Source organism: Harpia harpyja, chromosome 20 (genome assembly GCF_026419915.1).
Source record: "Harpia harpyja isolate bHarHar1 chromosome 20, bHarHar1 primary haplotype, whole genome shotgun sequence".
NCBI lineage: Eukaryota > Metazoa > Chordata > Aves > Accipitriformes > Accipitridae > Harpia > Harpia harpyja.
In genome coordinates, this window is record NC_068959.1 from 16,651,146 (window position 1) to 16,677,737 (window position 26,592).

General features: G+C 36.9%; 1 protein-coding gene across 13 annotated transcripts in view; it reads left to right on the plus strand.

The window, feature by feature from the left end:
* Window positions 1-26,592, plus strand: part of TENM2 (teneurin transmembrane protein 2) — a 716,298-nt gene that overhangs the window by 209,196 nt on the left and 480,510 nt on the right. For all 13 annotated transcript variants that reach the window (XM_052816231.1, XM_052816228.1, XM_052816232.1 and 10 more), the window contains exon 4: window positions 9,364-9,639. In XM_052816231.1, coding sequence (XP_052672191.1) covers window positions 9,364-9,639 — 276 coding nt within the window. The remainder of the gene's footprint in view (window positions 1-9,363; window positions 9,640-26,592) is intronic.

The window sequence follows — 26,592 nt, forward strand, 5'->3', positions numbered from 1 at the left end:
TGAAAATAATCCTTTCTGTGGTTTTTTTATGGTAGCAATCACTTTATGTACACAAATGCAGTATATTCTTTATCTTTTTTGTGCTTCTGTGGTGAATTTTATTTAGAAATTTATGTTCTCTAAAGAAGAAATGGCATATAACAAAATTATTCCCTAGTTTGCATCATTTTCGACCGGGAATAGAAAATATGCACTTTAACTCCTTTTCATAAATTTCTATAAAAAAAAAACCCAACCCAAACCCCCTCCAAAAACCACTGTTACTTTGATGATGTTGGGACAGGAGCTGGGAAGTGTACAGCAAGACCAACATTACTTGCCACGAAGCTTCATGTTCTGTTCTTTCTCTGCTGCTTGTAAAAGAAAAAATAATAGGAAGAGAATTTTAGTCATTGATAACCACATTCTTGTTGGAATGTATAACAGAACATAGCTGTGAATTGGTACAGATTTTATCCCCCAAATGCAGTATTTGTCACTGCAGAGGTATGTTAGATCGTTTGGACAGTTGTATTAGCACAATGTTGTTGCCTACACTTCACAGATGAAAAGAACAGAATCTGTGCTGGTTTTCCCTCGGTTACTGTTTTTGTGGGTTGCTTTCAGTCTCTCTTTTTAATATGTGGAAGTTAGTTTCTGCTAGTCCCCAATGCTGCACAACAGCCCAATTGTTAACTTTGTAATTTTGTGAACGTATTCAGACATGAGTAGTGTGGCACAACTAATTTCAGAATGCTAAAATGTCTACTATCACATCTGTGGAAGCATTTCCAGTCTCGTTCACATAGGAAAAAAGTGTGTTGTTGTAGTTTTAAATATAAAACTTTTCTCACGTTTTCTTGTCACTTTAACAAAAAGTGCAGAAAATAGGATTAGAGTTGTTTTAGATTACTGGTCATACTCATTGTCTTATTACACACTAAGTAGCCCTAAAAAGAGCAGATTTTTTTTTTCCTTCTGCTGGAGGTTGCCCAGGATGCCATCTTTGACACGGCACATACTTGAGCAAATACAGGTAGACATTGTGCACGTTTAGCACACACAACCCTGTGGATTTTTAATTTTATTTTGATCACAAAACAGTCACTGCCTTTTAAATGATAGATGATACATTTCACTGGAGACAAGTAGATACATGGAGAGGCCTTAAGTTGCTTTGAGAAAGGAAGATCTTATTTACGTGTTAATGCGTTGCGTATACTTGAGTTTACATACGTTTCTTATAGTAACACCTCAAAACTTCAATAGATCGAAGTATTTAGGTTGAAATTTGCCATTAATTCTGTCTACTTTGGGTTGATTTGTTTGGAGACCGGACAGGAGGGAGTACCTGACTGGTTCTGAGAATGATGGTAGAGAAAATACGTTATTTTGCTTGCAGCGGAAACATCACATGACCGTTGTGTTCATTAAACTGAAGTATCTCTGTCCTTTGAATCAGAGATTCCAAGTTTGGAAAACCTTTCCCTGCTCTCTGTCTCCGTGTCTCTGCAGAAATATGATAGATTTGCTGGAGTTTGCCTGCAGAACTGATGAAAGTTTGCATGTGTGCCGAGGAGCTGCTGCCCGCCTGCGGGGTCAGGTCTGAGCAGGACTTTCCCATAGCTGCTCTTGCTGCACTGCTGCCAGGCACCTGCACGGGCAGTAATAGGGGAGGCTCAGCCCTGAATTTGCTTTCTGCTGGCACTTAATCAGCGAGGAGGAGGAGGAGCAGTGCGCCTAGGCAGAACGCAGAAGGGCAAAGCAGCAGAGGAGAGCAGAGCAATTGCTTGCAGAATTGCGTAGTTTTTTTCCTGTCTCCTTCAGGTTTCAGAACGGACAGATCTGTAGGAATAACACATCCCTTTGTAATAAATGAAGCCGTTCTCCTTTTACCATTCCTCAGAGCTTGGAAAAGTTGGAACGCTTACAATAAATGAAAGACTGCCTAAGAAAGTAGAGCGTTAGTCTGAAGAATTACATTTTAACCTGGGCTGCGTTGGGTAGATAATAAATACTTGCCACCTAGCTCCATCCTCTTGTCCTCCCAAATCTAATTTTGTCCTTAATCAACATCAGCATTTGAGGAGAAAACGATAAATGCATACTTTGCCCTAAACCAGCATATCATTAAAAAGAAGTTCATCACCATAAGGTGATACCAGAAATACAATTTTTAGATGGTACTTGTTCTGCCAAAATTAGTTTGTGCTGTGGAAAGAGGCTGTTCTATTCTCCCTTTCCTTAGTTTAAAAGCTATAAAATGGGGACGATAAAAGCTCACCTCATAAGGAGGTGAAGGTAAAGAAAGTAGTGTTTGAGGTGTTCTCAGAGACTACATTCAGCACAACCGCAGAAAATGTGTATGAAGTAATTAAAAATACTGTATTCTCTGTTTGGTATATAAAGACTGAATGAGGAAGGTTAAAAAAAAATGAGAGTAGCTCCACAGTCATTTCACCAAAGGAGGAAATTTTACTGAAGAAATAGAATATGATCACATAACTGAAGGTTATGTAATATTGTGAGCTAGAGTGAAATCTCATTAGATGCCTGGTTTTATAAACCTTATAATTTTTTAAAGTGGATATGAATCTACTGTATTAATACTGTCAACAGCCTTATTGTCAAAAAGAGAAACATCTGTATCCTGGTATTAGGCTTGGGAATCTCCGAGTCAGAAAGAAGCAAGGCAGAAAGAGGATTATAAAAAAGACAATTAAAAGATTTTGCTGTCATTGATGAGAGAAGCTAGAAAATATATTTCAAATTCAAACCACGTGTTGTAATGTGCGTATGGATTTCTGTTTACTGCTTCTAGTCAGTTTGCTGCAGAAGGGACCGAGGCTGCTGGAGTTTCACATTGAAGAAAACCATTGTGTTTCTATTGAATTTTAAAAATTGTTGTCTGCATACTACTGTGTTAGTATTTGTAACAAAATTTCACAATGTACATGTATATTCTAAATTGTAGCAAGTGTTACCAGAGTGGGGTGTGTATGTACATACGCACGTGCGGGCTGGGTGACAGCACATTGGAGATGGGCATCAAGACTTCTGTGGTATTCTCATACTTCTCAGTAACATCTATAAAGCATTTCCTGATGGCTTTGTCACAAATGTGCTCTATGAAAGTAAGATTTATCATCATTAAGTGGTGAAATTTTCACATTCACTTAGCTATAAAATGTTTCGCTTTCCTGACTAGCAATACCTAGAATTTAATAATCTTACATGAAAATATGTCATCTGCGAATCTTCTTAGTAGGCAGTAACAGAAACATGTAGGATGTCCTGCTATTGTTAAACCCCAGCTATAGATTTTAAAACCTAGAACAAGGTATAGCTTGTTCATTATTGTTACTTTCTAATTTCTAAGGAATCCATTCCCAGGTATTTTTAGTGTTTGATCAGTGGAGATTTCGTTCCACAGGACCTTACACTGCCCCTTCCCCATGCTACCAAAGGATTATTATTAGGGGAAAATGGATAGAGAGTTAGGAAATAGGACTGTTAGGAGAGTTCAGGTAAACAGTTCAGTTTATGTAATCTTGTTTGCGAATATTACAATGGGGAGGAAAAGCTAGCCCATAAACCTGCTGTACGCTGATGAGTGTCATGGCTAGAGTGGCTAGTATCTCCTGTTTCTTACCTGGCCTCCCAAGCCAGGGGATGTTTCCTCTACTTGGAGGGATCACAGTGAAAGAAGAGCTTATCTTTTCTTTGTGCTTTTCTTTTTGGATTTGTGCTTTCTTCAGAAATGGAATATTGCAGTCATTGTGAGATCAATGATGTTAAGAGAGAGAATTTTCCAGGCATGTTTCATGCTAGTATTAGATTTGCCACAGAGGCTATTCATTGTGATTACGTGGTTAAAATTCCTGTATGTTACACGGAAAAGATACTTCTGATGTAAGTATATTTAAACCACCGGAAAGATGCAGTATATTTTATAATGATGCATCAAGGAGGGAGGTGGGGGAGGGGAGGGGGACATTTATAAAATAAAGGGCTTACATTAATACAATTTTTTTCAAAAATCCTGAATAAAATAGTAGAAAAGCTATAAAAATGCAGGAGGACAGTAGTGTATCCCTCAGCTTAGGTTTGAAGTCTCAGTTTGGAGTATCTGATAGTGTAGAATTAGAAACAAAATTAAGTAAAACATTTTGTAGAACAGGATCTTTAACCATGGGAAAAGAATAGTATTGAAACAGGTGAAATACAGCGGATTAAAAAGATGGCAGTTGTTTATCGGATAAGGAAGATGAGTAAAAAGGGTAAATGTTAAAAATGGCTACAGTAAGTAGATTAAAAAATGAGATTGTAATCATCTGTTGTCCCTGTCATTATAATAAATGAATGCATAAAGAATTGAGAAAAATTAAGTGTGCATCAGAGTTTAAGAGGAACGACCTCTTCATATACCGCAGATTGGAGCTAAATTGTGGTACTTGTGCCAGCAAAAATCATTATAGCTATGAACATAACAAAAATTTGAGAAAGGATGAAATATCTTAAATGAATGTATTCTTGTTATCCTTACTTCTTGTAATTGATTATAGTAGCAAAGAATCTAAGTGATATTTATCCTTTTGATTTTAGACTTAGCCCAGTTTTTAACTGCTGATCTAGTGTTGAAGGCAAATTTATCATATCTGTGTATTACTGGTTTCAGATATCTTCCTCTGAGGCATCTTGTAGCGATCACAGCTGGATTAGATTAAGCTTCAGAAGGGCAATTCATGCAATTTGTAATGACCCAAATAAGACCTCTGCCGAGAGGTTAGGTGAAAATAACCTTTGCTTATGCGGTAATGCTTTCTAGTCTTCACTGAGATGATGAGTAGAATTGTGCATCATTGAATTAAACACACTTTTAGTAAGTATTATATACTAAATAACTTCAGTAGTAAATTTCTGTAAAAGGAGATGTGCTCAAAAGATAATAGAAGTAATGTACTAATTAAAAGGAAAACATCTTTTCTACTCTATTGAGGGACTATTCACAGCATGTAGATTATGGGCAATGATGATCAAGTACATAACATTATACTACACTTCAAAACTAGTATGCTATTGGTCTATTTCTGTATGAAAGATTGCATACACCTTAAGGGAGCAGCTTGTATTAACTTCTTTAATGAAAATGGTCTAGTGATTTCTGCAGGTGGAGATGAAGGGACTGAGGATGGAGGCTAGTAAGCTCTGTTGCATATGAAAAAGCAAAAAACCTTGTGAGGGGTTTTTTTTTCTGTGTGGTGTGTTCTTCATGAGACAGGGGTTTCTTTCTTTTCCACCAATAAAGATCGGATGTTATTTATCTCTTTTCATTTAGTATCACCAGCAATGTAGTAGATGCTACAAGAATCTGAAAGAAAACACCCTTAAGTTTTGAATGTGCAAGAACGGATTCTGCCTGCGCATTTCAGTCCTACTTTGCAAGTGAAGTTTCAGTAAAATGCAGTTACTCCCAACTCCATGCAAGCCCTAGAGGTAGAGCATGCTGTATACCACTGTCAGAAGGCATCCATGTGCTTTGACTGCTAGTGCTTGTAGTGCACTTCAGTTCATGGACCAGATTTTTCTCTGTGAATACACAGCGGTACAATTTGAATTCCCAGGGCATGGCAAGCAACAAGTATTGCTGCCCTCCTTCCTTTGCTTTTCTTCTGGGAGGTCTTGGTTTGCTTGATCTCCTAATCACTTAAAGACCTGTAAGAAAAATACTTCTTGAAGGAGACACTAAACCTTAACCCCAGGCCAGGCTGTGTCTGTTTCCTCACTCCAGCCCATAGGTGCTGGAGTTTCTACTGGCAGTGGGGACGAGGAAGGCCGCACTGTTCTTGGTAACCCTCCCGTCATCAGGATCCCGTAGGGAGTATCCTGCCAGGATACCGAGCGGATATGAAATGAGTTAGATATTTTCTCATTATTTGTGAGACTATACTTTATTTGCAAAGTAATAGTAGGGTTCTTTCTGCTATGAATTATTGAACAAATGATTTCTGTGCATGCAGAACTGTATTTATCCATTATCTGAATTTACAAGGGTAGTCTACTAATGCCATTAATACCTTAATGTGCAATAATGGCTGAGCAAATAAGAGAATATTATATTAGTGAAAGCAGTTCATACGTTATTCAAGAGAAGTGGACAGTTTCATTTTAGAGAAATGAGGCATGTAGGAGAATATGATCCAGATCAGGAATAGATCTAGAGAACGTAACTATAGTGTTTCTATCTCCTTTTCCTCAGATTTTACGATAACTTAAGGGCTATGAAGGTATCAAGAAGTATAATATATATAGATACATTTTTATATATTTAAATATAAAATATATCTCTGAAAAATGGTTTTATATATGTATGTATATATAAAATCTATGTATGTATATAGATGTGAAAAATGTCTCCAAAATATGTTCTTATGTGGTTACCCATGGGTATCCAAGGACAAGTTATTCGGCCATTGTATGCTGTCTTACAGAACAGTCTCGCATATTTTGCAGAAGCAAACACTGAAAATTAATAAATAAAACTAACTTAGAGTCTACCAGAGAAGAACATGTTTTTGCTGGAGAAGGAAATCTCTAGAATATTTCATGTCTATCATCAGGATGCTCAAGATTTTCTGTTTTAAGACTGTAAGGAGGTTTCTGAGAAGCAGCATAGAAAATGCTTTCCCAGAGGCTGATTCCATTTGTGTTCTTGAGTTGATCTGATCCACTTCTCAAATTTTTTGAATTTGGTCAGTTTTCAAATCTTTTTCTCCATGTTTCTGGATGATGCCAAGTTCCCAGAGAGTAAAACTGAAATGGATGAATGATTTCTGTGAATACTATATTTTCCTTCCACTTTCAATGCCTTTACCATTTTCCTCAGACAAATAAAGTAAGAATTTCTTTGCAGATTGCTTTTTGCATCAGATGTTATAGTCAGATTCTGACGTCAATACAGGATGCTAATCAGAGTGAAATCATCTGGGCTTGTAATGGATGTTAAAATCCACAGAATATCATTAAAATGCTATACCGTGTATGTAAACCAGCTTAATTAAGCTAATATATTCATAATTGGTGTGTATTTGTAGACATTTATGCCAACAGCAAACAAGAAAACTTGAAAAACTTCACTTTCATGATGAGTTTGGTAATTTTAACATGTATTTAATGTCAAGATGCACTCTGCCTGTGTAGGTCAGAAAGCGTGGGGCTAGTAGGCTTTAGTTCACTCCATTTTTTATATATGTTTTATATTTTGGGTTGGTTTTGACCTTTTTTTTTATAAGTCTAAGGTTAGTTTGCTCATGTGGCTAAAACAAAACTCTAATCAATCAAGCTGCTTTTGTTAAATGTCTTCTACTGAAGTTGGACCTGATTAAAATTTACATTTTCTTTAAAAGTAGCTTTGTTTCATCTGTCATGCCAGAGCTCTTTACTCACTAAAAAAAAAAAAAAGGGCAAAAAATGTCTAGACTGAAGTGCACTTGAGAAGCTCATTTCTAGGACTGTTCAGTTCATTGCTTTTGACTAAACCACAAAATTTCTGATTACTAGAATAAATATTACAAGGCAGTTTAAAATATATTCCTAACTAGGAGGGTTCGGGTTAATTTGGTGTTGATGAAAAAGAGCTGACTTTTTTAATGTCAACCTTTTTATAATCTTTTTAAACATTGCCACTAAATGCTTCATTACTTTAGAGGCATCCAGGCAGTGATACTTCTTTACCTGAAGTTGTTGGCCACTCTCTTGCTGCTGGCCTGTTTACTGGTTAACCTAGGGGTAAAAGAGAGCATGTTTTCTCCCTCCTGTCATGCTCAATATTGCTGTCTAGCTGTTGCTGGATGAAGATGTAGCTCAGTCTTCCAGAAGAAATCCATCACCTTCCTTTAATTGATGAGCTCTAGGAATAAAAGTTAAGTAGGGCCCAGTTTTACTTTCTGCAGATGTGTGCATACATCCCATATCCAAAAAATTTTAACAGCTAGGTGTGAGACTACAGAGGGCTGATACAGATAGATGAACCAGATAGATAGATTTAATACTGTATGATCTTTCCTGGCTAATCTGTGAAAGAAGTTCTAACACTTAAAAAAAAAAAAAAAAGTTACTGTCTTTGTTAATAGAAGACACTTAAGTGTGCTTTTTATTTAGTGTATGAACATCCACTGTATAGCTTCATTCTGATAAATATATAGAGGAAGAGGAGAAAATATAAACTACTTCTGGAAAAAAATAAAACTACCTTTTTAGAAAAACAGACCACAGATCTAGTTTCCCTGTGAATTAAGAAATTAATTAAATAGTTGGCAGTTATACTGCCAGTGACTTCAGTCTGTCTTTGTTCTTCATTTTTAGCCCAATGTAATGAAGCTAAAATCACTGCTTTTCAAAACCTTTGAAAGCCTTCAAGACCAGTGAATATTTCCCTATATTTTTTTACCATCCTGTTCATTACTGTAGGAAACAAATACATAAGCAGAAATCAGCCAGCAAGTCTATACTTTCTGAGAACCCTGGGGGACTTCATGTGCTTTAAAAATGTATGAGACTTTATCCACTGACTCGTTATTAACTGCTAAAGGTCACATGTTTTGACATTGTTCCTGAAAGTTTTGCCTTTAAACCCAATGTCCTCCTGATTTTGGTATCAATGCACACTTTCTTCTTGAATATGGTGAAAAAAGGTAGAAAACAATTACAATGATTATAAGGTCTATCTTGATTTCTATAGCAGATATTAAACTATCAATCTCACCAAATGTAAAAGTGCAAAGCTGGTGACAAGGTTTCATGTTACACTGCTGATACATTTGCATTCTTTCAAGTGATCCTGATCTGTAAACTCTGTTTTCCCAAAGAAATGTTTATTTTCTATGAAATAGGAAACTATATGAAAATTAGCATTAAAAATCCTATCTCTATGGAAGACTTGTGTATGAGAAAATTAGCTTCATAAGAAAAAATTTCTCTTTTTGAGTAATCAAATGCTCAACTTCAAAGCTCATGCTCTGGTCCTATAAATGTAAGGTTTGGTACATAATAAAGCAGGTCATGTCATTAGCTCTTGTCATGAGCTTTATGTTAATCACATACCTAAGTGATTAATTATTTGGGGCCAAAATAGTAACCTAAAATTTAAAGACCTTTCCTACCTTTGTTTTCTGTATTTCATCCATTTTAACTATATTCAATATATTTTAGTCAAGTTGCTAGATCTGAGCACCAGAGATTTCTGTATGTAATTCATTACAGAGGCTTACACAGCATAGTTAACAGAAATAAAAAAAGTCTTTCATTTTCCAACTTAAAATAAATCCCCTAGCTTTTAAATTTCTTTTTTTTTTTTCTTTTTTTTTTTTTTAATTGCCCTTCTAGGAACAAACTTCACCCTTGCAGAACTAGGAATCTGTGAGCCCTCTCCTCATCGAAGCGGCTACTGCTCAGACATAGGAATACTCCATCAAGGCTATTCCTTAAGCACCGGCTCTGATGCTGACTCAGACACGGAGGGAGGAATGTCTCCGGAACATGCCATCAGGCTGTGGGGAAGAGGGATCAAATCCAGGCGAAGTTCCGGTCTGTCAAGTCGTGAAAACTCAGCTCTCACGCTTACCGACTCCGACAATGAAAATAAGTCAGATGAGGAAAATGGTAGGCCTTTTTGTTCAATATATTCTTAATGCACATGTATGAGAACGTGATCATACTTAAAAATACATCAGTATTCTTTTAAAGGTTAATTTTTCACTTTTCTTTCTCAGTTTGACTAAAGCTGCTTTTTAATGTTGGGGTTGTTTTAGCATCAATATCAGGAAACTCTATGACATGTGTATCATATAATATGATATATTTTGTGTTTTATCTTACAATTTACTTTCCACGTAATAATCTTTCACAGAAGTTTGTGCTCAGAGTACATTAAATTAATCTTAATGATGAGAAGCAGAAAGAAATTTCTTAAGAGAAATAGTTTCTCATATATGATTTTTATACACAGCTTGAGGTAATATTGATAATCTACAATACGCTACTAGCTGTAACAATGGTGCTAATTTGTAACAATCAGATTTAATTTTGTGTGGTTTTTCACGTTTTTGAAGTTATAAAAAAATAAAATTAATTTGCTGTTTGCTTATTGGTAAGTATTGGGGGCTTTTAGAAAGCAAACCTATGCATCAGACTGAGGCAAAGCACTTCTGTTTACTATAGTCATTAAGTTCATAGAAATGAGACTTTAGACAGTGTAACAATCATTTGTGACAAAACGCCTAGACATTGTTTGATTCTCAAAGTAAACTGCATTAAGCCAGCTGTCCTTTCAAATTCATATAACCCAGATTGATGTTCTTGATACATATCAGCTAAAAATTTTTACCTAGGGAATTTTCTGTGCTCCCATGTTTTTAAATTAAACTAGAGGAAAAATAGTAAAAGTGGATTTGCAGGAATTTGTCCTCCATCCTATAGGGTGATGAAGGTGCAAACTCAGCTTAGTTAAAATATGAACTAAATGTTTTGATACTTGCCATTCTGAGAAGGTATCGCAGTTTAACCCCAGCCAGCAACTAAGCCCCACACAGCCGCTTGCTCACTCCCCCCGCGGTGGGGTGGGGGAGAGAATTGGAAGGGTAAAAGTGAGAAAACTCGTGGGCTGAGATAAAGACAGTTTAATAGGTAAAGCAAAAGCTGCACATGCCCAAGCAAAGCAAAACAAGGACTTGTCGCGGGGGGGATTAAAAATGAGAGAGAGGGGTTCGGATCACTTAAAGAATCATTTGCAATTGTATTAGCAACAGAAAAATTATTTAATAGAAATTTGTATAACAGTGCGACTTCACAGAATTCAACGGCAAGGTTCACTCTATTACTTAGTACATGGATGAAATGCATACAGGAAAATTAAATTAGACTCAAACTAAACTTATGTATATGGGGACTGAAAATGTAATAGCGTAAAAGGGAATGTGGGAAAAGGTAAGGGAAACCCTCCCGTTGAGTCACGAGGTTCAGAGAAGACCCCCTTGCTTTCTAAACTCCTGTCAGATTCTAGGTGCAGCTAGATCGACTCCTAATCCCAGACTTGGTCAACAGTTTATATCTAAAGGGATTGTCAGTATAATCGCAGCCTAAAATTCTTTCACAGTCGAATAAAAATCATGACAGTAATTTAAGTATAAATTTTAAAGTATTAACTTATATCTTCTATAACTTAACATCTTATAATATACTTGCTATAACATAATATATACTTGCTATGACTTATTATAGACTTGTCAGGTTAGTACACACACGTGCATAAAGACACTAGGAGAAATACATATAGAGAATAAGAGAGAAAAGGAGGTCTATCTGTTAAAAATTCCCCTTAAGGTCAGTGAAAATATTCACGTCGAATGCTTTGGCATTTGTCTCAACGGGCGAAGGCTCGAGCCTCAAGGAGCGAAGAGAATCAGCCCAGGTCACATTGGCTTTCGGCGACAGACCTCCGATTTTCGCAAACAGGAGAGCTTGTGAGCTCCGAGAGGCGTCCCGCTCAGAGGGAGACGCTGGTCGCAGCCCGCTGCGGTCCAGGAGAGCTCAAAGGGCCTCACTCAGTACCGGTCTTTCTAGGTTCGGGAGATGATTGACTTTTGTCATCAACAAATTGCTAGAATCCCAGCTGCGCTGGAAAATTCCAAGACTGAGAATAACTCAAAACACAGATACGGGATGCTCCAAGATTGTCAGGGGAGGACCGTAATGTCTCAAGGTTGTTATGAGAGAGAACTGGCCGCAGGTCGTTATGAGAACTGGCTATCTCTGCTCCCGTCCCGCCGCCTCCGCCGGGCAGCAGGAGTCCTTGAGACGCACAGCGTATCTCCCTGTCTTCGCTGTGTAAGAGTCCCTGGCACAGCCAAGGGTCGCTTCACTGCCCGACTCATGACACTTGCGCTAAGGCCTAGCGAGCCTTCCCGAGTTCTAAAATCAGCCCGGAGAGGGGGAAAGAAATTCACCACCACAGGACTTCAATCACCACTTCCCATGGGCAGGCAGGTGTTCAGCCATCTCCAGGAAAGCAGGGCTCCAGCACGTGTTAATGGTTACTTGGGAAGGCAAGCACCGTAATTCCAAATGTGTCTCCCCTTCCTTCTTCTTCCCCCAGCTTTATATGCTGATCATGACATCCTATGGTCTGGAATATCCCTTGGGTCAGTCGGGGTCAGCTGTCCCGGCTGTGTCCCCTCCCAACTTCTTGTGCCCCCCCAGCCTGCTCGCTGGTGGGGTGGGGTGAGGAGCAGAAAAGGCCTCGACTCTGTGTGAGCACTGCTCAGCAGTAACAAAAACATCTCTGTCTTATCAACACTGCTTTCAGCACAAATCCGAAACATTGCCCCATACTAGCTACTGTGAAGAAAATTGACTCTATCCCAGCCAAAACCAGCCCAGAAGGTGAAAAGGAATCTCCCTGATGTTGTACCCTCAGAGCAACTATTCAGGCAGCTGATACCAGCTAATGAAACCAGCTCTCCGCTACGCATATTACTCGTGATAAAATTTAATTTGTTACATGTTGGATGCCTCTCAGAAGAGGATTTCTTTTAGATGTTTATTTTAGGCTCCTCCCCATACTTACTGACTGTTGTCTCGGTTTCAACAAAGCCAGTGTGCCAGGCACTAGAAACACAAGCAACTGCTTGTCAAAGCAAACAAGGCAAAACTGAATTACAGGTTTTATATTGATAGAAGAAAGCTCAGAAAAGTGCAATTGATTTTGTTTGTAACAGCAGTCTTTTTTTGTTGATTTAAATTGAATCTTCAAGTAGTATCTCCTCTCCATAGGCATAGCAGGATATATTTCTTTGTCAAAACCAGAGAGGAAATGTATATTTACTAATAATGGTGTGTACAAGGAAGTCAGTATTTTAAAAAGAATCAGCGACTGATTAATTGATTATTTTTTTTTTTTTTAATAAAACCATTCACAGAAAACATGACAGCTTCCATGACTTTAGTATAGTTTTGATAAGGCTACTGTGCATAATTTCAAATAAAAAACCTGACTAATGAAATTCTGGCATTATGGAACAATTGGGATTCATTTCTGTAGCATGAATTCACTTCACTGAAGGCAACTGTCTCCATTTCAGTGGAAACACTGTGCCACGCCTTTTGTCTGAGAAAATTTAATCTCAGGACCTACTTTCATACATACTGTCACAGACATTGATAAAAGAATGAGTCTGTTTGCTTGCATTTCAGTTTCTTCCTTATGCTAAGTGAATTATTAAGTAATTGGAAATACAGTGCAGCGAATCCATTTTGAATAGGTAATTTTTCTAACAATGATGTTAATAAGAGAAAGAAGGACATGATCAAATAGCACAGAAGAAACAAACCGGTATGTGGAATTCATTTTTACTTGGAAAGGTTTTTGTGCTAAGGGTTTCTGTATGTTTGGGTGTTTAAAAAAAAATCATGCAAGTTTGAAGCAACTATTATATACACAGAGGTGTTAACTTCAGTAAACTTTTTAGTCTTACTCTCTCACAAATTCTGGTTAGCTCAAAAATCAATGCTGCTTCACATCACTGATTTTATGAAGTTTTGAGATGCATTATCATATAGATTGACAGTTGCCCCACTGGTTCAGCACCACAGTGTGGACACTTACAAAACCATCATTAATTTCTTACGCTTGTGCCCAGCAGTGGTTTCCTACATAATAAACACTATGTCCTTCAGAAGCAGATCAATAACCTGCTAGGTATTCGTCTTCAAGAGGAAGTAACAAGAATCTATACTTCAAGAGAAATTTGCTCTCTGATATGGTTTCAGATTTGCAGGTTACTAGCATAAAACAAGACATTTCTTGGTATGAGATATTATCCATTTATGCCTAGCAATAGTAGAGTGAACTCATGATGCAAGGACTACTGAATTTATTTAACGTACCGTTGAAGCTTTTTCCCCTGATACAGTTCAACTGTTGTGTTACAAAACAGTAGTTCAACTCCAAAAGGTGATTTTTTTTTAATATTGAGATGCTATCAATTTATATCATTGAATTTAAAAAAAAAAAAAAAAAAAAACCCAACAAACTATACCTCTCACTTTTCTTGTAATATTAAATCTATTTTGTCACTTTTAGTACATCTCTAAGTAGCACAGAGGAGGCTTAATTTCTAAAAATTGCTCTGAGAATATGATTTGTTTCCCATTCAAATCCATTCACAAAGCTTATGACCATTTCCTGCACTTCTAGATTTAGTATGATTTAATTTTATCATAAATTAGAATTCTGTGAACCTTGAAATATTAGCAGGTTTGAAATGCTTATAGATAAATTGAAATAATGGAAACTCATTTAAATTCAATTTTTTACTTGGTATACTAAAATTCTTCCTAACAAAACACCTTATTGATGATCCAATTTGAAAAGCAATGCTTTTATTTTCACAAGTCTGATTAGGCTCTAAATTCTTATATCTCACAGCTTTTACTTCTGTCTCGATCTGGCCATCTCTTCTTTAGACATGGCAATGTGAATATATAACAGCAAATCCGTCACCAAATTGTTAATCAACATGATGTATTGAGTTGTGAGATTTAAGTAAATTAATCTTTTTGTGATATATACAAATGTAAAAAGTCAATTAGATATATAGCTCATCTCTGATGTCATGTGCCAGCTTTGTAGAGAGAATTCTTTGTGGGGACCCACAGGTACAGAGTATAGGGGATATACCAGAGTTCCCGAATGCTTATTTTTTCTTTCCTTTTATTAAATCCTGCAACTGTTTATTCCAAAACATCATGGAAGTCTTTTCAAAAGTAGCATTTTTCATCAGTTGTCATATGTTCTTTCCTAAGCCTACAGTATTCCTATTTCCAGAGTAAAGCTTAGGTGCTGATTATGTTTAGGTAGTGGCCTTGAAGCAAGTACTCTTCCAGGGCTATATTTTGTTTACTTTTTTAAAAGGCGAGCAGTTGTTCTTTTATTTTAAGTTGAGTTGAAAATTATGTTCTTCTCAAAACTACAAAACCTGTTGTAAAATAAAGTAATTTTCAATATAAAAATCCATGTGAACCGAACTGTCATAATTAAGGAGGATTGATGTACAGAATGCTTTTGCAACAAATCTGCAATTGTCTCCCTGGCTTCACTGTTATTGAATGACCAGTTACAGGCTGTTAGGGAGGTGATTAAATTCAACCATCATTAGGCAGATGAGAGTGAAAAGCTGAACAAACCAGTAATACAGAAGAGAAAACATAATCCTAGGTAGAAGAAAGGAGGACAGAAAAATAGCATGTAAACTCAGAGCAGATCTCAGTAATATTTCAGAGTGCTGAAATGAACTTAGAGACCCAAAGAGAATCCACAAGGAGGACTTTCAGTTTGATGTGAATCTAGATCATGTTGATTCTCCTGTTGTAAAAACGAAAACATCTGGAATCATGTTGGAGACCTTTTTTGGGGTAAAGAGTTGCTACCTTGATACTTTTTGTATAGTGCCTTTATTGTATGTAATGGATAATATCACTGGTAGAATGGGACATAATATAAAATGTTTATCATGGGATTTCTACACCGATATTATAATACCAAACACTTGAGATGTTTCTGGTTTAGATTTGTGTGTCAGAGAAGAAGAAAAGCTTGTCTTGGGGGAGGAGGAGAAATTCCAGGACTGAAACCATGTTATTAAAATAATGTCAGACCAAAAAAGATGATCAAGGAATGCTTTTATCTTACCTAGCAGTGATTCTGAATTGAGCAGCAAGACAAGAATGAATGGGAAGAAATAAAGCAATCTCAAACTTCAGCAAAACAAGGGAAATAGTTCAAGGTCATACTGTGGTAATCTATGTGCGCGTTTTAAAGAAATCTGCAATAAAACACTGTGATTTTGGTAGCTTTTTGTAGATAATGCCTATGAAAAGCAAATAATTTTGAATGTACGGAACCATTTCTGTGTTGATAGCCTAGCTGTACCTTTTGAGGTGTGGAAATGTGGTGCGTTATTGGAATGAACCTGGAGAGTCCTGACGCTGAATCCGGTAGTGCCACGCACTTTCCTTTTCCTCACTTCATCCCCTCTTCTTCCTGGAGAAGATCTTCCCTACTCCACTGGAGCCAGCCTGTCTCTAGCATCAGGTGTGAGGATTCAAGTCATATGGAAAGGTGTTGTAGGATGCTTCACAAATATTTTCAGGTTCAATATCCATCAATATTTGCTATGCTAGACATATTGGTGACAATGAATTCTATAATTTTTTCCGCATTACTTTGGTGGTGTTTTTTATCATAGTAATTGAAAGTTTGAATACCAGACAATGCCATATGTGCATATCACTTATTAAAAAAAAAAAGAGAATACCACGAATAAAGTTAAATGAATTTGGGAAAATTATAAGATAAAATATGAGAAACTGTATTTACGTGTTGTACTTCTGATTGAATCTTATGAAAAAAACAGGGAATTTATATTTTCCTTTCTTTTTTTCCCTGCTATGAAGTTTTCAGTGGTAATTTCATATAGTGATTTCTCAAATGCATACGTAAAGTAAATCTTAAAAAAAACAAACAAAAACCACCCCATAATTCAAACTGACCTTGTATTTTATTGTTGCTTCAATTTTATGAGCAGTATAATCTGGGCTTATCCTGGGATGTTGTTGAATAACGCACTTAGACTTACAATAGAAAAGAAAACATATTATTGCATCAGAGGAGTTTACAAAGAGGCACCAGACAGATGACAGCAAGGAGTTTATTATTTTTACTGTTTTAATTTTGCCATGTTTTCTCAATATTTCATTACTTTAATTTTTATTCAGCTTTCTATTTCACACTTCATAATTTGCAGAAAAGGTTATGGTGAAACTGTGATTCTACTCTTGAGAAGATTTTGGTTGTGTTGTATGCGTGCTAATGTCTCTGAGTGGTAAGACCAGTTTGGAAGTAGAAGGTTTTAACGTTCCTGGTGTTGGAATTCTATTTGGGTTAAAACATTGGGAGATTAAGTTTGCTTCCTAAATATTCCCACTAAGAAATATTCACTTTTGCCTATGGGAAAGACTTTCCTTGTTAAAATGGGGTGTTTAAACAGTGGTGATGCAGTTGGAGCAGATCTGTGTAGTCTTTAATTGGAGGGGGGGAAAGATAATATGCCCTTATAATTTTGAGGTAGTATATCTATATTTTGTGTACAAGAAGAAGCAGGGAAGCTGTAGACTTACTGTATATTGCATAGTAGAGTGCTAATTTCAGCTGTTAGTACTGTCTAGGAATGTCGTGCCCATTTCCCTCCCAGATCAACCCAGGTAGCTTGGAAACAGCAGGAGGGACAGATATGAAAGAGAAGAGAAGAGGAGCTGCCACAGTTGTACGGTCTGTTCATAGCTGAGAAAGTGTCCAGATGGTCCTAAGGAAACGATGAGATTTAAATGAAATGTCATAGACTCAGAAAATGGAATCACGTACGTCATATATCAACTAGACTTCTTAAGAAGGAGTGCTGGGGAGGTTAGCTCATGCATGGGCATACTTCATCTCTTCTTTAGGAAGGCTTGTAAAGTACTTTGTAAATGACAAATTTAGCAAGTCATTAAGCACAGTATCAAAGCTCGGTTGCTTAAGTGGATCCAATTTTGATGTGCTCTCAAAACTTGAGGGCACTTCTAATAGGAAGTGGTTTCCTAATGAGGGAATTGACTAGCAGGAACGACTTTTAAAGACTTAACTACACATCAACTACAATTTTGTCCAGGTAAATGGCTTATGCATTCAGTGCAGAAGGAGGCTAGATGATGGGGTTAAGGACAAAAAATGGATATGTAGTACTGGTAAACTTTAAAGCCTTGTGGAAGACATGAATATGAAATGACAGTATATAAAATCTTAAACATTTGTTACAATTTTAATATAACCCAATAACACTGTAGTGTGGGTTGGCAGGATGATGTAGTAGTGCTAAACATACAGGTATACTGAAAGAGCTAAATAAATGCTATCTGGAACACAGTGTTTGGTGATATTCTAGAGAGTAAGGATGCACATGTGGCAACAGTGACAGCTCTGCTTAGGTGGCCTAAAAAGGATAAAAAATTGCCATCTTCACATTCAGTTGCTTGTAGCTGGCATTCAGCAATTTGACAGCCATTAGATTTTTCCATTCAGTTCGGTGTTGACCAGAGAGATGTACACCAGGATCTCAGGTTTTATTCTCCCAGAGATAGATGAATTTTTAGCCCTCATGATCATAGAAGAAATGGATGGATTGTAAGAAGAAAAAATCTCTTATGCATGGTGTGGTGAGGTCTTATACCATGGGTGTCTGTAATCTTCTTGCGCATTCATTTGAGTCAGGGCTTCAGTGTCCGTAAAAATTGTAAATTGTCATTTCTCTGAGTTGTCAGTGATTTCAGTACCTCTGCCACAGTCTATGCCACGCTCTGGTTGCTGGGCCTTGACCATTGTGCTTTTTGTCCATATACCATATGAGGACCTGGCTGAAGCTGTGTCCTGTTGTGCAGTCTCTCCCTTCAGAGTGACTTTTTTGGATTATATGAATGCCCCCTACATAATTGCATGAACCAAGGCAACCAGGAATTGCGACACGGGAAATGAAATCCAGTATTTAGCCAGGAAACTGAGGAAGACAGAAATATAGGCTGGTGAATTAAGGCTACCTGGAAAATACTGCAGCAGCTGGGTTCATAAACTGCTGAGGCTAGCTGTGATCTTCCTTTTTCCCAAATTCAGAGGGAAAGAGCTTTTGCGTGCAGTTGTATCTACATCATTGTGTGAAGGTCACAACATGGAGAGCTTTTTAAATAAACTCTCAAAATAACCATGAGATTTTTCAATTAGTATTTTAATTATGAGCCTTTCCCTCTACTAGAGAGAAATGATGAAACTATGTTTAACAAGAACTCCATTACAGCACATCATTCAGTTTGTCAATTATTAGTTTTAGTAGAGGAAACTTAGATGATATAGGTCACCTAGGTAAGCAAGCGGCAGCGCCTTTGTTCAAAGTATAACTGAGTTAGAATAATACCTTTTTATACTTTTCTATAACAGAGATGTGTATCTGATAAAGTTAATCCAGCTTGGTAGTAAATGCATTGTGAGTGGCTGATGAGCGATAAAATCTTTGCAGAAGCTTTGCCTATACGTGGCGTTTAATAAAATTTATCATAGTGAAACAAAAAAAATGTGTTTCACATTTCCCTTGTAAACCAAAGCACACATCACACGAAACCATATACTGAATTTATTTTCTGTCTTGCCTTTCAAAAGACTCTGAAATTTTACCAAAAGCCTACTCTAAATTTGTCAGGCCAGATACTGGCACCTTTCCTCATGTAGCATATCCCACTATTAATAATCTTCCTAAGTACAAAGACTTGCATATTTCACTGAATTGTGCATAACGAGGTCAAGGTACATACTGTTTTTTCATTTACGAAGCTTGGCCTGAGTCTGACCAAGGAACTGGTTTTGACAGTACAGTGAATGCCTATTTGCCATACGTGTAAAACTACACTCGTATATGGCTGTTTCAGTATTATTACTGTTTCTAAATATTTCATTTGGTATGCTTTGTGTTTACACTCCGCACGCTGTTCTTTTCAAGTAATCTGGCAGCTTGTCGAAGACAATGTATTTGAATTGACTGTTAATGTGATGTTGAAGTGTAATGTTCTATTCAGGTAGAATAGAATTCATCTTCAGTTAGAAAATGGATAGGAAACTATACCTTAGCTCTTTTAGTGCCAAAGTTTTAATATGGATATATTAGAATCAACAGAACTTGTTGAAAACTAAATAATCCCATAATTACTGAGTTTCAAGGGAGATTACTATTACTTTACTCTCTTTTATTAAAAACCTTTTTTTTATCTAGTTCTTAAGTCGTAAATGTTAAAGATGTGCCGCAAGTTCTGTTCCTTAGATCAGAGGAGAGGAAATCTCATTCATGAGCCAAGTTTTATGTTTTTACCCATAAGGGTTTTTTGTGACTCAACTTTTTGCAGAAGCTCCTGGCAGAACTGGACTTCTGTCAGGTACTATAGGAGAAATCTGGAAATCAACTGTTTTCTTTACTCTTAATTTCACTATATTTCACATGGATTAAAGACAACTTTCTGCTTAATTTAAGCTTTTACACATTCTGTGACAGTCTCCTTCCTTGACATTGATAAGGGAAATAATACTTTTATATATTCATTCAGTCTTTCTGTAGCATTTGAAATTGCTGACTCTGACATTCTTGCTTTAAGAAGCATGGGGATGATTGGCAATGCTTCAGAAAGGCTGAAGTTCAGCCTTTCAAATCAAGTGAAAGATTTCTTGTAAGCAGCTCTTTGTCCACTTCCAAAACACTCGCCTGTTAAGTCTTTGGCTCACAGACCTCTCATCAATGTTCTTCAACATCTCAAAAGCTGTTGGTAGCACTACAGAGACCATGCTGAAATCTTAACCATATGTGAACTTGAAATACTATCTATGATAGAAACAGAGGACGATTTTTTCAAATTATATTTTGTCTATCTGATGGTTAAAGAACGTTAGATTAGACTAGAACCCATAAAAGGAAGATACGGTGATATCGGAGAGATGGAAGTATTTTGAAGAACTTCCCTTTTTCAGAAAAGTTGCTTGCTGTTGAAGGCTAGCTATCATTGTTCCTAAAAATGTCCACCTACATTTTGCAAGTTGCTGTAGGAATGTTTTCCATGTAATAAGTTTACATGAAGTAGTAGCTTTAAATGTTTTTTCCAGGCTGAATAATTTATCTCATTATAATGTGTTACTGTTTGTCACCAGAGGGTGCCATTGCTGTGATCTTGCACATTCTTGTGCTAAAACCCACTGAATTTTGGAAGAGGTACTGCTTCTAAACGGTACCTTTTCCTTTAGTTGTGTAAAGCAATGGCAAGAAAAAGTGGCCTTATGGAGAATAATTTGCACACCTGGCAGCAGAGCTGTGTGTAGATTCAATTCTTCAGGTGCTGTTGATCTCAGGAAATCAAGCAGTAGCTGGAACAACCGAGTCCTAAAAAGGGGCTGTTTCCTGGTTATCCACTTGGGTTTGTTACGTAAATACATTTAAATAAAACCACTTACACTGTAGTTGTACAAACTCTACATCACTCATTTCTTACCGAGAAAATCACCTTGAGTTTCTAGGTACTTAGTACTGTGCAGCAGAACACTGGTGTCAGAAGAAGAGGTAGTTTTATTTGTGAATGAAGTCACAGAAAGAGGTATAGTTACTACAAAATAAGTTGCTGATATACTTTGTGCTGGCTCTTCAAGGCATCCAGTTCAAGGTCCCTTTCCTAATATTAAAAATGTGGAAGAGGCTTAGGCTTGTATGTACTATCTGTCCTCTCTGTCCCCTTAAGTCTGTGGTTGCCCAGTGATTATCCATCTGTGGTCAGGTGATGGGGTCTGACAGAGAGATTTACACAAGCTGGACTCGAAGAAGCTTAGTGGATTCGTGGAATATATCACAGGTACTGTTCATTCACAGAGTATATCAGACTGTATTTAGGTGCAATATGAACTCATATTTATACCTTCCATCCTTTGGTATTTTTCTCTGTGCTCCCAAATACACAATGCATCTGTCCAGGTAAATGAAATAAAAGTATGAACTTATCAAGCTTCTTTTCCTATAGGCTAAGATAGAACAGGAAGTTTTGGTAGGTTTTTTACTTTTTAATTGTTTAGAACCATGCTGGTATTATTAAGGGCCTTCAAATAACATCTCCTTGGGGCAGATTTTACGGCTGAGCAACAATTCAGTGGAAAGGCTGGCTTTTGTGATTTCTGGAGTTGTTATAAATATCTCAGAAGTTGCTGACTGTTCAAGTCTTTCTAAGGTTTTCCAGTAGCACGTTGCTGATACGGAGAGGAAGAGCGTTTGGTTCATGAAATTGTATTTGCCAGGAAGTTCAAGACGCCTGTGGAAGCTGATACTTCCTTGCCATGTTTGCCCTATTGATACTGAGATACCATCTTGTAAGAAGGCATAATATCATTCAATTACAACAACATGCCTGTAGGCAAGGCACAATATGTGAACATCATTTGTTTGCTTAGAGCCATGACTGTCATTCAGAAATATTGAAAGGTAGCAGTTGGATTTTTTCACACAAATGGTTAAGGGACTTTTCTCAACATCAAATTAGCATTCAAGAGTGAGAATATAGCTTCTGTTTCCTCAGATGCTGAGCTGTAAGAATGAGTAATCATGATTCCTGGGGGAAAATGTCTTTTTATTTTAAAAAAAAAAAACTTGAGTGGTACTAGATAAGAAATGGGTTTATCAGTTTTCCATAGAACGCTTCTATTTAGTAAACTTGAAATAAGATGAATTACAGTGAAGTTACTCCTCTTTCCAGTTTTCTTTCAAAAGAGGGGAATTATTTTTAAGGAATTGTATGCTATTTTTGTATCTCCCACATAATGCTATAGCTTTAAGCTATATTACACAGTGTGAATAAGGACAAAACAAAGGAATGGATATAATTGCTTAACAGAGTGGAGTTTGTCTTTTGTAGCTCGCTCTTTTTTTTTTTTTCCTGTTTAAACTTCTTTTTGCTAAGTAAAACACAACATCACTAACGCTTGTGTTGAACAGTTTTGTACAATGCGTAGAAAGAAGGCATGGGGTAGGAAGGATTAGGTAAAGGCTAAGACTGTGACCTGCAGTGTGAAAAGACAAGTGGGTGAGAATGAGTAGTGGGACATGAGGTGCAAAGGAAAGAGGAGTCCAAGGAGGCTACAGAGAACTCATCAAATGCTTAGGTTTAGGACAGCCAGTGAAACAATAGACCTGTGCAAGGAAGTAGTAATCTGCCTTCAAAAATGTTTTTACTAACTATGTGTGTATGCTGTTTTTCAAAAGCATGCTATAGCAATACGGAGAATAAGTTTTGATGGTTTTCATCTCTATATAAATGCTGATGTTCACTCTAATAACCTCTTTTGCTATAGCAAACGTTCTGCGCTGTTGACCTTGAAGGGTTAATGTGTCAGTGAATGCCACAAGATTGCTAGGAACTGAATAATTGTATTTGTGTTACATGCTTGTGAATGAGATAAAAATATTTGGAGTTTTATTTTCCTTCTCATTTTTATGCATTTCATAGTTATTTCTAAAGCTGACAATATATGTAAATAATTCAGTTTGTTTCCTTCCTTTGCAGAGAGCTCTACATTTTCAGTATTAAATAGTGAAATAATAAACCTTATCTGCCCAGTCCTATCAATATATCCCTGGGTAGCTGCTCAAAGACTCCTTGAGTTTTGATCGCCTAGATTAATTTGCCAGCTCTAATTTTCTGGATAATTACTGCATAATTCAAGACCAATCTATTGTGATACTTACCCAGTTTTTGTTCTTTGAGATACTTTATTTCTTGACCTATAATTTGACTTCCCTAAGAGCATCTGAAGACAGGTATCCATATTCAGTTTAATCCTAAATTTTGGGATTGGCTCACACTCCAAGCCTGTCCTCTGTCTGTCTCAATCAGGATTCATTGTCCTCTCCCCTGTGGACTCTCTATTTGTGCACTTAATGTCCTTACCCTGAAGTAAGGACATTCTATACATAATGGAGCACTGTATTGGCTCTCTTAGGTGACAGAATGCCATCTAATCTTTTCAAATGAACGTTTCTATTAATTTAAAAGCAGATTTTCTCCTATGTTTTCAGAATTTTGGGTGGTTGGAATTAATGCCTTACATTTTACTTCCATGGATATCAGGACAGATGAAGGCAGCCTGTGATTACAATTATAATATTTTGTGTGACACTTTTTTTTTTTAAGATGCAAAGATAAATAAGAGTCCTATGATAAATGTTAGAAGACTGACCTATAACCACGGCAGGCAGACATTAATGATTGGTGTTTTCTATTAGCTGTTTTGCTAAAGATCCTGAGAAGTGCTGGCCAGCTGAATATGAGCCAGCAGTGTGCCCAGGTGGCCAACAAGGCCAACGGCATCCTGGCCTGTATCAGGAACAGTGTGGCCAGCAGGAACAGGGAGGTGGTTGTTCCCCTGTACTCGGCACTGGTGAGGCCGCACCTCGAGTCCTGTGTTCAGTTTTGGGCCCCTCACTACAGGAAAGACATGGAGGTGCTGGAGCGTGTCCAGAGAAGGGCAACCAAGTTGGTGAGGGGCCTGGAGCACAAGTCTTATGAGGAGCAGCTGGGGGAACTGGGGCTGTTCAGCCTGGAGAAAAGGAGGCTGAGGGGAAACCTTATCGCTCTCTACAACTACCTGAAAGGGGGTTGTAGTGAGGTGGGTGCTGGTCTCTTCTGTCAGGTGTCTGGAGATAGGACGAGAGCAAACGGCCTCAAGTTGTGGCAGGGGAGGTTTAGGTTGGATATTAGGAAAAATTTCTTTGCTGAAAGGGTTGTCAGGTATTGGAACAGGCTACCCGGGGAAGTGGTTGAGTCACCATCCCTGGAGGTATTCAAAAAGCACGTAGACAAGGCACTTCAGGACATGGTTTAGTGGGCATGGATGATGGTTGGACTTGATGATCTTAAGGGTCTTTTCCAACCTAAACGATTCTATGATTCTAAGACATTTCAGGAGCAATCAGTACTTCAGCACTATAATTCTGAGGACTTCACAGTAAGCGTCATTAAGAAAAATAATTGTACATGGTGAAATGTAGAGGTAGACCAGGTAGCTGTATGCTTTCTACGGCTCTGGTCAATCCCCTGATAATTTTTATTAAACTTTTTTTTTTAGGCATTTCATTTTTTTTACTGGTATTTTTCACTGTATTTTTCTCCCATCATTTTCTCTCTTGCTAAAAATATTATGGCGTTGGCTGGTCTTTGCCTGAAACACCATTTATTTGCCCTTTCTGCATTTCATTTTTAATATAACATAGTGCCTTCAGCTTAAGACTTTAATGTGGTTCCAGATAATCTCCTAGTTTTGTTTGACACGTGATGGCTTAAAAGCATTCATTATAAAGCAGAATGACTGTGCAAAGTGAGGGTTATTTTTTTTGCTACGTATGATGAATTCTTTGCATGGCTTAAAAAAAAATGGAGGAACAGCTCATCTTACAGAAATAATGATCATCTTAGAAAAATGATCTGAAGAAATCAATATTTTTCTTTTCTCTACTTTTGTCCCTCCTTATTTGAGTCTAGTTCACGTAATAACTGCATGTTAGAAATGCTTCAAATCACTTCTGTGGTGATAAATTTTGACACTTTCTCAAATATTGGTTTTATGTATTTCCTTTTTGTTAGTCTTCTTGTGCCATATGTAGTGCAATAGTACTCTCATTTTTCTTAGCATGAAAGAAATGGGCTTTTTTAACAAACAAAAACTTTTCAAATAATTTTAAATGTGATTTGAAGCTCCTAAAGCCTTACTTGAGCTCTGCTGTTATGTCTCGGAGGAGTAGAACATACGTGGCAACTTCTCCAGAAAGATCCTCTCAAAAGAACATATTAAAGATGAAATATAAGGATTTTTAGATCAAAAGGATAATGATTTTTTAAAATCTTTACTATGTGATAAATTAATCAGAAGGTATTATAAAGATGTACAAACTTGCACAAGGAGAGAGAAGAGAAAGTAGACAGTGACTTTGAAATTAGTATAGACATAGACCTAAAGACATACTTCCAGAAGTTTGTTATAAACCAACAGACAAGTAGCATACGCACTTGTTAGAAATTTGAACTGTGTCAGGGTGAGCGTGATGAGAAAAATTACTGATATGATCACAAATACCTTATTTTATGAGATATTTTATTGTATTTACAGAGATGCTAGAATGCTCAGACATAAAATAATCAGGAGTAATGCAATGACTGTTCAGAAGCCCAGCATTAGCCTTTGGTGTCACTCAAGTCTTCCTATGCAGTATAAGCTGTATACCAAGCAGGGTGAATAAAATTATACCTTCTTGTAATTTCTTTAAAGAGAAAAAAACCCTGATTTTTAAAACTGAAAGTAATTAGCTAACATATATCGGTGTGGACATAAGTTGCATATTTCTGACAGGAATTATAACCAACAGACTTGGCTCTGTAATTATGAAAAAATTCTGCAATTTAATAAAAGCCCAACAGACTTTCATAGCAATGAGACCTATGTATCCAAAGGCAGATGCTGAACCAAAACACCTAATACTATGATAATTTGTTTCACATTTCTTATGTGAGCACGTATATGACTCATTCATGCTTAAAATACATTTGTGAATGGATGAATTTGGTTAGGTAATAATTTTTGCTTCAGAATACAAATATAGTGAAACCTGTTCTAACAGATCAGCTGCGACAAAAGCCAGCAGCAGGAAAGGAGAGTTTGTATTGTAGCTTTCCATATGAGGTTCACAGATAAGTCTTACCTGCCCGTCCCCCCAAAAGAAAGATACACTGTAATTAAATTTATAGTCTTCATTGCAGTTTATCTAATTTTTCAAGATCTATTTTACTTACTTATGGAAGGCAAGGTAAATTCCACAACTCTGTGAGCTGTTATGATGCTTATGTAAGCACAATGTGTTGTAAACAAGTTTAGTAAATGTTAACACTCAAAGGAATTTTGCAAGAATT